This window comes from Asterias rubens, chromosome 21 (assembly GCF_902459465.1).
Source record: "Asterias rubens chromosome 21, eAstRub1.3, whole genome shotgun sequence".
Classification (NCBI taxonomy): Eukaryota; Metazoa; Echinodermata; class Asteroidea; order Forcipulatida; family Asteriidae; genus Asterias; species Asterias rubens.
In genome coordinates, this window is record NC_047082.1 from 1,971,238 (window position 1) to 1,985,716 (window position 14,479).

At 37.1% G+C, this 14,479-nt stretch overlaps 1 protein-coding gene across 1 annotated transcript; it reads right to left on the bottom strand.

Moving 5' to 3' along the window:
* Positions 1-67: 67 nt before the first annotated feature.
* Positions 68-8,459, bottom strand: LOC117304496 (elongator complex protein 3). Its single transcript, XM_033788995.1, has 15 exons — positions 8,328-8,459; positions 7,210-7,403; positions 6,652-6,699; positions 6,352-6,486; positions 5,772-5,840; positions 4,943-5,097; positions 4,542-4,622; positions 4,069-4,149; positions 3,518-3,644; positions 2,914-3,107; positions 2,212-2,368; positions 1,700-1,872; positions 1,421-1,475; positions 1,060-1,141; positions 68-404 (listed from the first exon to the last, which is right to left on the bottom strand). The coding sequence occupies exons 1-15, from the start codon at positions 8,347-8,349 to the stop codon at positions 313-315; spliced, it is 1,665 nt and encodes a 554-aa protein (XP_033644886.1). The 5' UTR covers positions 8,350-8,459; the 3' UTR covers positions 68-312.
* Positions 8,460-14,479: the final 6,020 nt, after the last annotated feature.

Here is a 14,479-nt window from a genome sequence, read left to right on the forward strand (position 1 = left end):
CCCACCCGAGTAGCATGCCTGTGACATTTTTTCACAGGACTCGGGAAAGTACTGAGTATACAGTGCTAACACACATCGGTGTATGGGTAAAAACCAAAATTAATATTCTTTATCCCCGATGCAAATTTAACATCTATTAATACCCCACCCGTTCAATAAATTTGACCCAAGTGTTCAATCAAGGTAGTTTTTTATTGTGACTATTGCCTCCATTCTCACCAGTCTTGGCAATAACTTCCATCAATAATTACGTACGAGTGTATTTTGAAATAAAACATTTTCTGTTTCAAGAAGCTTTTGGTATTCTCATCATCAGGGTTCTCTCTTGTCTACCAACATCTTAGACATGTAAGGACCATCCAGTTCATAGCCAAGTTTCCGATAGTAATTCCTTGTTCCAACCCCTAAAAAGAAGTTGTAAAGATAACATTGTTAAGTCCCACAATAATAATCAATCATAATAATGTAGTCTTATATAGTGCAGGTATCCACCAATAGGGTGCTCGAGGCGTTTGAACATAGAGAGACACTTTTTTAAAGACTGGGTTTGAAGTCATTTTGAATTATGAGTCTGAAAATGCAGCACCTTATAAAGGTTTACAGCTGTGGCATACTCGGCAGCAACCGCCAGAAACACAGGGGCATCCCCCTTCTCATAGTGATAAGTGTACTGGGTTATTTTATGTGCATTATACAACACGCATGAAGAAGCAGTTAATCTGAGGAATTTTTGTTTTGCTCAAATGTACAGCGTGAGAAAATCTAAATAACTAATGTTCAATTTTGGGGATGATGAAACTACATTCAGTTTCAAACTTTTTTGTAAGTTTGAAGAAAACACACTCAACACAATGCCATTTTGGGCCTTTTATTTGCAGTAAAAACAGACCCTTATCATAAAATAAGCAAAGCTTTAATAAATAATAAATTTGTTCATACTCGCCAGGCAACTTGTTGTATATGCCATACATGCATGATGCCATAAATATTTAATTGAAATGTTTCAGAAAAGTTTCTATTTTCCATAAATGTGTAGATTTCATTCATAGGAAGACATACCTGAGATAACTGCTATCTTAGATGCACCATGCTCCTCCAAAGCAACTCGCTCTGCCTCCTCCATGAGCAATGTTCCAAAACCCTACATCATGATTTAAATAAGAAATAAGATTCATTACAACATTAGGTAAACACCAATTCAGTATATCTTTCAGGGCATCCCTGTGATTACACAGGAGCAACGCAGGCTATGGCCTCCGTTGCCCCTGGTCTTGGCCTGGGTGCTCCTGCCCTTTGCAAAATGAAAATGGCCTTGCCCAAGGTCTGCAGGGGTACCTACAGATATCCACAATCCAGTTGCTAGATCATTCGTTTTTAAAACACAGTGTTTTGTTTCTTTTCTCATGTTAATTAAACCAACCTGGTGTTGAAACTTGCTAGGATCTCTTGAGCTCACTGGAACCACACTTCCGTAGCTGATAAAAATGTTAAGTCAAGGAATAAATCTTCCATGGGGGCTTACTAAGACACTGGAAAAAACACATGTTACACAATAATATGATAGACATCGCTGAGTAAACAAACATCAATCTTGCAAACAATTCAAACCAAATTCTCTTCAAAGATGAGAAGAATATCATAAAGAGTAGTTTACAAAGAGAGGTTTTGTTTAAATTTAACTTTTTAAAATTAAGGATACACGTGAAGTTCTCGCACAACAGAAACGCCCCCTTTCATCTCTGGTCTGAAGGTTGAGTCAGAACATTTGCGGAGTCTCAACAGCCCTATCAAAATGTCTTGTTCTGGGTCCTCGTAAGAAAGAAACGTCTCCCAACCGCCACTTGCAAAGTAGTCCCTCCTAATCAGCTCGACCTGGTGAATTAATAAATTTATGATAAATTAATTATATCTTTTTAAGAAGTAGTCATCTCATAGGACCCCCCTCCCCCCAAAAGAATGATTAATAAAATACATAAATACAAACAAATAAACTATTTTGAAAAAGTCTGATTAGAATTTGTAGAAATTATCGGTAACAAATATGCTGAACAAAAATTCTTTCAGCATCAATGGCAGAATTTAAGATTTTGGATGTACATTTTGATATGTATGAATTGGTTACCTTTTCAATAAATGAGAAATGAATGTGCAGAGAAAAAAACTTTTGGCATAAATGGCAGATTTTAAGAATTTTAAGTATTAACTTCTTACTTCATAGGGTTTGACTTTATGGTGTATCTCTTGTATTCCAACCTCCCTGGTTCTCACATCACGACACTGCGTACCAAGATCTTTCATGCGAGCAAGCGCTAACTCGCGAAGATTACCGTGCTCAACACCAGAACTGACCAAGGGCATCGGGATATCTCTGTGGTTACAAACAAACAAAAACATCAATGTCACAGGCCTGGAATTTTAATTTTTGAGAGGGCAAGGCCTGACCTTTTTCATTTTGTAACAGGGCACTTTCATTTGAAAATCTGAAAGGCCAAGACCAGGGCAATAGAGGTTTCAACACTTCCTTTAAGTCCTATAATGGAATTCACAGAGTTTTGTTCTTCTGGGCCTGGAAAAGTGCACCTCGTAAAGTATTTAAATTATGCAGTTTATTAATTTGAAATACATAACTGTTTTGTAAAGACCCGGCTAATTGACGTTATATTCTTAAATCTGAGGCTAATGTGTGTCATATGATGCTTTAGGTTGGCTGAAATAAATTTACATTTTTTCATCACATTTCCTTATTTTTGGCCCTCTTCACAGCACGTTTTAAGGCCTTGTGATTGGTGACTCCCCATAAAAAATCAAACAAAATCATGTCTCTTCATCTCTTAAAAAAACCTAATAAAGGCTATGTCCCAGTTCTTCAAACTTAACTTTTATTTGATGTTTCACTAAACATGATTGACTAACCTTTGAACTCTGTAAACCCTTGTCCATGGTGGCACCAAGGCCAGTATCCTAGCAACAAGGTCAATGAGCATGCCCGGTGGGTAGCTCTTGTAGCGTCCTGTCTTCCACAGTTCATAAAGACCTGTTCCTCGAATCACAAGTGTTGGGTAGATTTTTAGACCATCTGGTCTAAAGGCTGGATTTTCAAAGTATTCCTGGTGGAAGAAAAAAACTGAATAATATTTTGAAATGTTTTTTTTCTAAAAAACCCAATAATGACTAAAAATACTACAATACCATTAGTTGGGACAAGATAAGGAGACAACTGTCATGAGTGCAGAATGGAAAGGTCAATTTTTGGTGGAGGTTCAGTTGCCTCCATTGTCCTGATCGCCTTCATGCCCCTTGAATGTTCCAGTCGAGTTTGAACTTTCCCAATAAAAGTTGACATTTACCACGTTTAATTGCATTTCCCTTTTGAAGTATCACTCTTCCAAAATACAGAATTTATATTAAATATCAAGGTTCTTGGCTGCAGTTCAACAGCACTGCTTAATAACTTGAGGAAGTCTTTCATTGATGCTTCTATTTGTAATCAAACAATTGTTTAATTCCATGAACTTACAATAAATTGCTCGATGTCTCTTTCCATGTCCACATTGGGGAGGTCAGGCATCATGTGTGTCACCACTTTGAACCCAGCGTCTTTGCACCAATTGAATGATTCACAAACTGCCTGCACTGTGTGACCACTGAAACAGAAAAATCATTTGAACTTAAAGCCTTTCCTTTTTGTTGAAAAGAAAATGTTGTCATGGGGTTAGTTTTGACAGTGATAAATACATAAAGACATTACTCAAACAAGAATGGTGTGTGTAAAAAATCTAAATTAAATTAAAAAGCAATTAAAAGCAAATTAAGCAGGCTAATTAAGACTGAGAATTCAATTGAAAAAGTGCGCAAGTCTCCAAAACTAAAACTTATATCTAATAATGATAACCCATAGAGAGTTATTAATGCCACAGTACTTGTTTGTCTACAAACTCTTGTAAAACACTCACAAAGTGGGATATTGGATGTTTACATAAGTATTACTCAAACAAAACAAATAAACTCAATGGGACAAGGAGTTTTGTAAAGTAAAAGAGTTCAAATGTACAAAAAAAGTTGACTTACCGATTTGTGTCCCTTGCTACATCTTCATAGACACTCTGAACACCAATCTCAAGACGAGTACAACCATAGTTTAACATATCGCTTTAATGAAACATTGAAACGAAATTGACAATTACTTTTTGTGTACTCAAATGATTTTTTGTTTGGTCCTGTGTTTGTAACTTTGAAGCATGTTTATGATTACTACCAAAACATAACACATAACAAAGTTTAATTTCCATTTATTTCTTTAAGCAAGTATTCCGTTACTTAACCATTTGGCACATTTTAAACAAACTGGCATCAAGCAAGAAAACTCGGCAATCTTGTGTAGTCACTTATGGAACATTTTCGAACATAATACAAGGTTTAAAAAAACAATTAATAACTTAGTATTATTTGAGCCTAAACCTTGTTATTATAGTTTAAATATTTATCAGAAATCTTAGATTCATATTCCAGAATGAAGGTTTTTATCAAAGTTATTTTGATACCTTATGTGTCTTTTCAGGCAGTAGTCCGGTCTTGTTTCTATGGTGATTCCAATGCATTTAGTTAAACTCCTTTCCGAGTACCTAAAAGATTTGACAGGAAAATCAATACAAAATCAAATTGATGGACCAGGTTGTATATACGTCTATATGCCTTATGGGCACCCTCGGCTAGAGGTCAAAAGAAGGCAGCTCATTGGCTGATCTTGTACACTGCACATAAGTAGCTAAGCGTTTACTCTTTAAGCGAGTCTCAAAAGGTAACGGCAAACAAGTTTTGCTATTTCTCTATTTACTTTGCTCACACTCAAAGTCAAAGTTTTAAAACATCGACACTGATATTTCTTGAAGAAAAACTTGGGTAATCACGTACAAAAAGAGTAAAGACAAAAACATGAACTAACTTGACTGCTTCGGCAACACTATCACTCGTATGGCCAGAGAGGGCGTCATGCAGATTGCGTATAAAGTAATCACGATACTCCTCAGATAGAGCCATGAAGGTACCGCCCATCACAATAAACTCCACCTTGTCTACATTGTGTCCAAGAGCCTTCAACTAAATACAGAAAAAAATGTCATAATTAGATTTTATGATTGTGTTTTGGATTTGATTCACCTTGGTCCAGTGGTTAGACTGCTGGACTTGCAATCACAAGGTTGTGGGTTTGAATCCTACCAAGCTAACTGCTGATTTCACAATGACTAGAACAAATATTATTGTCTAGTGACTGAATAACAGTTTATTGATTTGTGCAATTCATAATCACAGACGTTATACCAATGTTTGAATGAGAGGATTGATTGTTGCCAGCTCAGTATTTATATCCCCTTGTGGGATTTTACCGAGTTCCCTTGACGGTAGTGGGAATACAATTCTCTAGAAGCAGTCAGAACATACCGATTAAAACATTTTGTTTTTACACTCCCGTTTCTTTACAGGGCCCACTTTCATAGAGCTGCTAAGCACAACAATTTGCTTAGCATGAAATTTCTGCCTTGATGATAAAAAACAGGATCAAAATTTCCACATGATTTTCAGGATGAGCAAACATCAGCTGAATACCAGTAACAAGCTATATGCAACCAATGGACATTTTGTTGGTAATCCTGTTTTTATCAAGGAAGAAATTTCATGCTAAGCAAATTTTTGTGCTTAGCGGCTCTATGAAACTGGGCCCTGAACTGCAACAACTTATACAGAGATTATTTCTAAATGTTACATTTACTTACCTGATCGACTCTGTGTCTTGTTTGTAGATAAGGGTTGTACCTTGCTCTTATTGCTCGCATGGATGTAGGCTGTAAACAAATTATAGGGCATTATTTTGTGACATTAACATAAGTTCAGACAAAGGTAATTTAGTGATTTGATATATTCAAGACTTTAGTTATGTTGCTTTGTGGATAACAATACCCAAGTTGTGAATGTTGACTAATCTACAAGTACTCACATATATTTAGTGTTTAATTGAGTTGAACTTGGTGAATGAATTTAGTGATTGATTTGTCATTTCAAACATATCTTTGGATTCAATGTTTAGTGGCCACTAAGTTGCTGTGTCGATATAGCACCTCAACTGCTATCGTGATGTCAACTAATCTAGAGTTACTCACTTCATACCTATGATTGAGTTGAACTTAAAAATATATTGTGTGGATTAGGCCTAGTGTGGATGTCAACCAGTTAAGTCACTCACCACCTCATACCCAGTGTATGATTGGGTCTATACTATACTTCTGGCCTTGTTGATTGGTGGATAATAGCACCTCAACCGTGTGTGGATGTCAATCAATTAACTAAGTTACTCACCTCATACCCAGTGTAGGATTGAGTTGAATACTCAAAGTCTGAGTCTGGTCCGCCAGGGCAGTAGACACAGATATTTCCTGTCATATTGATGTGTGGACATCTGTGTGGTTTACACATTACTGCTACAACAGCAATCTGAAAAGAGTAAAGAATGTTTCAAAAAGAGTTAAAATTCCCCCTGAATGATTAATTTTTTTTTAAATTTGCGTCTGAGAGGTCATGGTTGTGAAAAAAAGTTCTTGTTATGACTTTTAAACTGTTTAATCATTTTTGTTGTTAGAAGCCTCTAAATATACTTACACCACTGGCTGTGCGGATCGGTTTTGCTCTCAACTTTGGGAGTAGAGCCTGGAAAAAAAAAGATAACAACAATGTAACTTATTTCCATTTCCCTAATGATTTATGGTTCATAATGTCTGTGATCCAAGAGAGCTTATTCTTGTCTCTTATTTACATCAATCAGGGCCAAGAGGTCTAGTTCACCAGAACCAAGCTCTTGTGTTGTCAGCTGCAGAGTGTAGGTTTGAATCCTGGTCATGACACTTGTGCCTTTGAGAAAGGCACTTAACCAAAATTGCTTTGTAAAAAGTCGGGATGGTCCATTCTGCGCTATCAGCCAGGCTCCTAGTTGATATTACCCATGCATACATCCTTACAAACTATTTCAGCCCCAGGACTGGGCCAGGAGTAGGTGGCAATGTGCCCTGATTGCAAATGGTTTTGGTCAATAGCCCAAATAAGTTGTAGCTGTCAACTTGAAGTGGCCGTCTGTGGCCTTGTGATGTTAGGCCGTCTCTTATGCAAATAACAAAATATAATATGAAATAAATGATCACTGACTTCAAACCCAATATTTACCTTTTTGTGAGTGGTAGGTACAGCTGCTATAATATCCACAAGTCTCGGTTGGGATGACAAACCATACTTCTGTGCTGTTAAACTCTTTAATCTGTTCAGATTCACATCTGCTCCTTGTTCATGGGCCACAATGAGTTGATTGACAATGTCAGAAACAGTCATCACCATCATCTCAGCGTGTGACAATTGAGGCCCTGCATAGTGGTTTAAAAATTATGTAAACAATAACACGCTTTGTTATTGAATAATATAAATAATTTGCTTTTTAGGTCAATGAGCACACAAGTTAACATAAAGATTCACCTTATTTACAAAAAAAAACCACCAATGAGTAATGACAGTTCCTGTCAAATTCGATGTTGTATAATCATTGATACAGTGTATACATTGTAACATTGCAATTATTTTGGTCAGCAGACTGTTTCTGATCAGTGTATTCTTCTGTTAGTTGTAATTTATTTTGAAAAGCTCTCTTAACTTAAAGATCATAAAGTTAGGCCTAGTTCCTAGGACTACGAGGAGCTTTATAAAGTTTCTAGAACTTATTGAATTAGTACTTAGTACTAGTACTACTGTACTAGGTAGTAGTACAGTAGGCCAACACCACAACTGAGAATTTGGGAGCGAGTTCAATCGTTGGAATCAGATTCATTGTTTTGTAGTTGCGATAACGTAAACCCTCCTCCTTGACAGGCCATCGGGAGGAGGGTTCCGTAATACTAATATGATCATCATCATGATCTGCATCATTGTTATCGCGCAACTACTTAGGGAGGGGCTTAGCCTTAGTACTTGTTTTCATGAAAACAAATTGTTATTACAATATTAGCATCTTCAACGTTGCTGATAATTGATATTATCCCTTCATTCATTGATACGTGTAATTTTGTAAAAGGAAAAAACATGCACAGAGCTGTAAATAAAACACCCACACACAGACGTCGCCCAATATCCGGACAATACACCACTACCTATGGTAGAACTGGAAGTCAACGTGTTGTATTTGGCCTTGGTTGGGTTCAGTGACTGATGCACATCAAAAACCAATCAATTAATACGATGGTAGATTCGGTACAAACGAATTAATAGAACGGGCATTACACAAACGTAAATCTTACCCTTTTTCCTGTTCTTCCCCATGTTTATAAATGAATTGTGCAACAAATTCTAATTTAAACGATCAAGAATTAGGCCGAGTGACTAGTTGCTAGTTGTACTTTCTCGATCACCTGTGTCGTGTTGATGAAATAGTTGTGAAATATTGAAGGGCGCCCTCCATAGTCAGTTTACAGCCTAGTCCCAAACAAAAGCATAGACACTGATTTCAACTTGGTCAATATGTACATGAAACATCACATTTTGTTAATGTAAAAAAAATATATATAAAAAAATGGTTAAGCCTAGGTTTCAATAAAAAGGGGAATATTGACGCAAATATCCGAATCTTATCAGCAGAGAGTGTGATGAAGCCAAACGAAATAGTACAAAGATGACACTCTCGAATCGAAAAGACTCGCGTGCGGTTGCAAGGAATTGTCAAATTAGCGCCTTTCTGCGTCTTACTTAAGTATTTTCGTCCACGAGCTGTAATTTCTTGGAAAGCAAAACTGAGAGTAGTAATGGATTGTACCCTAGTAGTTATAGAGTTCGAAAGAATGGTTTGTTTACATAATTTTTTTCATAAACGAACACAGCGTAAGGTCACTTTCATGGGATAAAGTTGCAAAACTTGCAGTGTTTTGATCTAAAGGACTAAGTAGAATTGAAGCAACTGGGTTATTCAAGTTTCAAGTTTTAGAATGGATATCGAAGTGTATACAAGACCCTAAAACAGTTACATTTATTTGAAAGTTCACTCTTTATTACTTCGTGTCTGCCAACCCGGATCCCATCAATTACTAAAAAAAACGTTAGAGACATAAATATCCCTGTGACGAATCCTATGTTGGGAAAAGTTCCCCCCTTAAAAAAAGAAAAAAACTGAAACCGCAGAAGTGGGGTGGCCTCATCCCATACAGGTGTAACTGCTGATAAAGAGGGGGATTACCCGCGGATTAGTTCAGAGAACAGGTGTATAGACAACAAAACTCAAGGGTGCTGGATTGGAGGGTTGAATGGCGCCCCCTTGCCGCCCCAGGCAGTTGACTTAGGGTGATCTTTGTGAATCAGAGGGTTGTGGGGTGGGGGAGGGGGGGGGGCAGGATTGGGGAAGATCGGAATGTTCGTGTAAGGTTTCCGAGTCAAAATGGACAGACACTATTGTTTTTTTAGGCATGCGGGCAAGGACCTGGCACAACATCGGTAAACAATAATTGATTGTCCAAAGGCCCACACGTGTATCACAACTTATATATACAAATATTAAACCTGCAAAAATTTAGGCTAAATCGGTCGTCGGAGTCAGTAGAAAATAACGGGAAAACCCACCCTTGTTTTCGCATGTTTCGCCGTGTCATGACATGTGTTTAAAATAAATCCGTTATGCTCGATATCGAGAATTGATCATTGTTTTAATATTTATCAAAAAGTAAAGCATTTCGTGGTAAAATATTTTAAGCGAAGTCTTTCACCATTACCTTCTGTAAACCCCGTAAGTTATTTGTAAATCTGTGAACTTGTAATTTTTGTTTTGTTCAGAAAGTGTCCATGGCTTTAATATCTCACCGGATTGGCAACTGCTAGAAGAATAAGTAAATTAAATACCAATAGCTTTTAGCTATTTTGTATCCTACTGTGGTTCAATAGCTGGTTTGAATCCTACTTAGTGATTAATGCTCTGGCATACCTTTATTGGTGACTATTTTGGGAAATAAAATTCTTTATTAATATTGCTTAAGTGAGTATTAAGCTTTGCTAGTATTAAACGATGAAGTTTTGTAAAAAATATGAAAAGGGTAAGCCTATAGCAGGCTTTATTATTAGAAAGTAATACAAAACAGTGGGCTAATTTTTACAAATATTATATTTCTAAACAATGGTTCTAACACTACACTACGTATGAAGCCTTGTGCATGGTTGTAGCATGGAGGTGGTTGTAGGTTGCTCATTAGTTGTGCATAGTTGTTACACTACCCAGTAAAAGTATAATGTGCAAATCGTGCTATTGCATTTGTGTCGAGATTTTTTTTGAAGGAAATTTAAACAAGGTTAAGGAGAACAACGGGCTCATTTGTCGAGTTATACACTTCAAGAGAAAAATTCCACAATCCCAAGTAGCTGCCAATCCAGATAATACCCCTTGATATTCTCAAGCATGCTTGTAATTTCACTTGAGATATCATCCCTCATCCAAGTCTTCACACGACAGTCCTTGAGTGGAATTAACAAAGGTAATCACACACTTGAGAAACACTCCTATCAAACTAAGTCTTTTTGGTAAATATATCACAGCCATGGCAAACCTCTCTGTAGAAGTTGACCATACAAACTAAGGACAGGTAGAGATGAGTCTTAAGAAAGGTGCGCAGCGTCTTGGCTTTGCTCCTCCTTGGTGTACTGATCAGATCTTAAAGTGTCTGTCAATCAGAAAGAGCTTTCGTCCATGGCCAGGGGCAAGGACAGTGTTCCTCTACTCTGTTCATCCCCAAAACCAATACTTCATCAGCAAACATTAGAAACTTATGACTACCCAAAAAGATGTACTTTTTTTAGAAAGATGTTCAACTAAAAATGTTCTCCATAGCTTTGGCATGTGGCCTGGATCACACCAGATTTTGTTTGTTTCAGCCGTAGTTTGTTTAGGCATTTTACTTTTCTTTCAGCACAATGTTATTTGTGGCAACTCATGAGACAAACATCCACAAAGTGTTGGGAGGAACAGTGGTTATAATTCAATAATATACTAATTAAGCTAGCTGTAACTGAAGGACTAAATTGAAATTGAAATGAAGAGAAGAAAGTATAAGCACAGTGTACAGTAAACGTAGTTGTTGCTCAAACAAATTCAATCTAATTCATTAAGCATCTATCTCTATAATGCATGCTCAACAAACTACTTTAATGTGTTGCTTAACACCCAAACAAATAATGTTAGATTAAAGACTGCTTCTCAGTAAGCTCAAGTCTCAATAATCCCAAATTATCTTTAATTTTCAAACCAAATTTTAATTTAATCTACATCAGTTCTGATCTGAGCTTGTCAGCTTAACCACTCGTTGACATTAAACTGCAATAGTTTGTCCACTTCTCCATCCCGTATGGTCGTTAATTGCCTAATGAACATGGCGACGATGACATTCCCCCCCCCCCCCCCCCATGTCGGCCAACCGGAAGATTATCATATCTTTCATTTTATAATTTTGATCATGCATCCGTTTTGACTGACAATATTTTGACACCTGTTTCAAGTTCCAAAGATGTATAAATCATAGTGAAAATTGAGTAGATAATTTTGACTGGATAGTTGGGATTACATTTTGAGCATAGATAACCATGATTCATTAACACCACACAAGGTTGTATGATAGGTGGCGCTGGACGAGGGTCAAAGTTTAAAGGGCAAAGATCGTCTGTTTAAAAATGTAAGACTTTAACAGTTTGCCATACGATCTATCTTAAGGTATATTACAGAGGCATTTTTGCTATAAATGCTTTTTGCGAGTAAAACTACTTAAAATAAAAATCATACAATGCCAACTGTTCATTATGTAACCAAACACTGTGGTTTGAACATTCGATCTGAAAACAAGTTATTAAAACCAGATTTTATTTCAATATTCAGGGGCAAATTGTCTGTACTCAGAACCTTTTGAAATCAAAAGTTCTCAACTTAACATGGATGTACTAGTCTGGTGTGTTGTAAATTTACCCATATTTTGCACGTCACATTTTGTTTGTTTGAAAATAGTTTACATTTTTGGGTGGATTTAGTTTTAAGCCGATGTGTATTTAGCCAATTGACCCATTTTTGAACCAGGTCGATCACCTGTAAAGCATATTGGACAATACACGCTACACACAAGAGGAGTCATCATCATCATAATGCCTCCAAGATTTTACATCATGGTTAAGAAAGGACCATTTTTAAACATGTGATTAGGAGGGATCATGGCGAGACCGACAAGATAACACAGTCATTGTTGTGAGAAAGTTTTTACAATCTGGGATTTATCCCTCTTGTAGGGAGTCATTTGCGGGCTCATTATCCATGGATGTTTAAACTGATTACTGGTCCAGTGAGGTCATTGGTCTTTCGATCGTGAAAGTTCGAGAAAATGCGAGAAAACAAATTCTTCCGCTAGTACTGTATCGACATTTGAGAGTTGAAGGTGTAATTAACATAAACATTTCCCGGTATTTGGTCGACAATATTCTGAATACTCACGCAATTTTTGAGAAGTAAATCTTATTTCCCATCAGCATAGACAGTTGACGTCATAATGAGGATTGAGCCAAATTGAGACCTAAATTTGTAATTTAAATTGTGGTCTATTAAACGTTTTGAAACTGACAGACCCGAATGACCAAAGGATGCTCAACATTTTTAACGACAAAACAGTCAATGATCAGAGATACAAAACCAAAGCTAAACATAGTAAATAAAACTCTAGATATTGCTATAAAGAGACGATTATAACTTATTAACATAAAAGGATCTTTATTTCATAAACAAGCTGAGAATCGAACGAGTAGCATTTAAAACTTATTAGCCCAGACAGACACATGAGTCAACATGGTACACGCGATATTTCTTAAGTAGATTCTGAAACCTTGTCGGAGAAATGTCTTTGAAAGCAAATCCACAAGATGTGGCTCAATTTCAGTAAGACAAGTTTTCGTTCCTCGTGGAGGTCCGCGTGAATCCGAGTTCACAACCTACCTGCCTGCTCGAGCAGATCACAAATCGGTAACAATACCCATTAAGGTTCAGTGGTATCCTTTAGATGGTGTGTATATTTTTACCCCGCCAAATTAACAAATGGAGCTGGTATTATTATGCGAATAAATCTCGTAATAATCCAGAATCCTCCAAATTGACTGGATTAAGCACCATCAAGCCAACGACCGGGAAAGAGAAGAAGGGGTTCTCAGGTTGCCTTTCAGACGTCTTGTAATGGTAAACTTAAAGTGACTCCTTGTCTGTGAGCAGTGGTGCGCACTGGGTGTAATGATAAGATTGAAGGGAAGAACGACCCTGGAGACCTGGCAACGAGGCACATAGGGTGCGGATTGCCCGGCGGCTTTCACCGGGGGATGAGATTCACATTGTCGCCGCTACATCGTCCAACAATGAATGATGTGAAAACTTGTTAAGTCGAGCCCGTAATCCAGTTAGAGGAAAGGAGACCCTCGTTGCGCGAAGGAACTGGTAAAAAAACCCAGAGTTGTTTACAACAATCGTTGTTACTGCTTGAAATGTTGACTCAAGATCATAGCCCTAGGTATAGGCCAACTACAAAATATAATTATTTCAAGAAGAATTGGAAGCTACACAATTCAAATACCTTCAAAATTAAATTTACAGCAGAAACTAATTATAAGAAGCCAATAAATCTCCCGATTTTAGGAAGGTTTTGACGGAGTCAACATATCAATCATGATCAAGAATTAATTCAGTGACATCTCTCGAGTCGTTTAGACTTAAGTATTAGGCTCCGAATTGACCCTATTCTGTAAGAGGACAAAGAGGAGGTGTTACTCGAGGCCTCGCTTGTGGTTGTCATGAGAAGGTCTCAATGATGAAGCCACAGCGGCATCTAGGTATAAGGCTATGCTCCAAAATGTAGCTTCTTATCACAGCGTATGTCAAAAATAAAGACAATTTCTTTTAATAAATTATTAGTTAATACATGTGAACCAACCTGGTTTCGTTCTTCGAGTGTTTTTTTTTTTAAATTGGAAACGACTTTCACTTCAGAATAACCAACCGGCTCTTTTTAGCGTCAACATCTCTGTGAGATTTCTTATACATCTGAAAGACTATCCTACTCTACCATTCAAAGCACATGTTTTACTTCCATTTGATTCCCTTTTCGGCGAGAATGTACATTACATGTTCTCTTTTCAAGCCTCTTTATTTTTACACGAAATCTGACTGTTCTCTCTTTGCAAAGTTTTGGAACTGCAATTTGAGAAGGAGACCTGATGGCGAGGAGGCGATAAGACGATACAAAGAGATAATTGGGGGGCTTTGGGTACCATCGGTATAATAAAACGCATTACAAGAGGGCTTAAAAGTGCCTCCCCGACTTCATCGGGTTGACTTCAATGGTTTCCATGGATAGTTAAAGACAAGATCTTGCGCTTAAGAAATACGATCCAAATTAAAGTT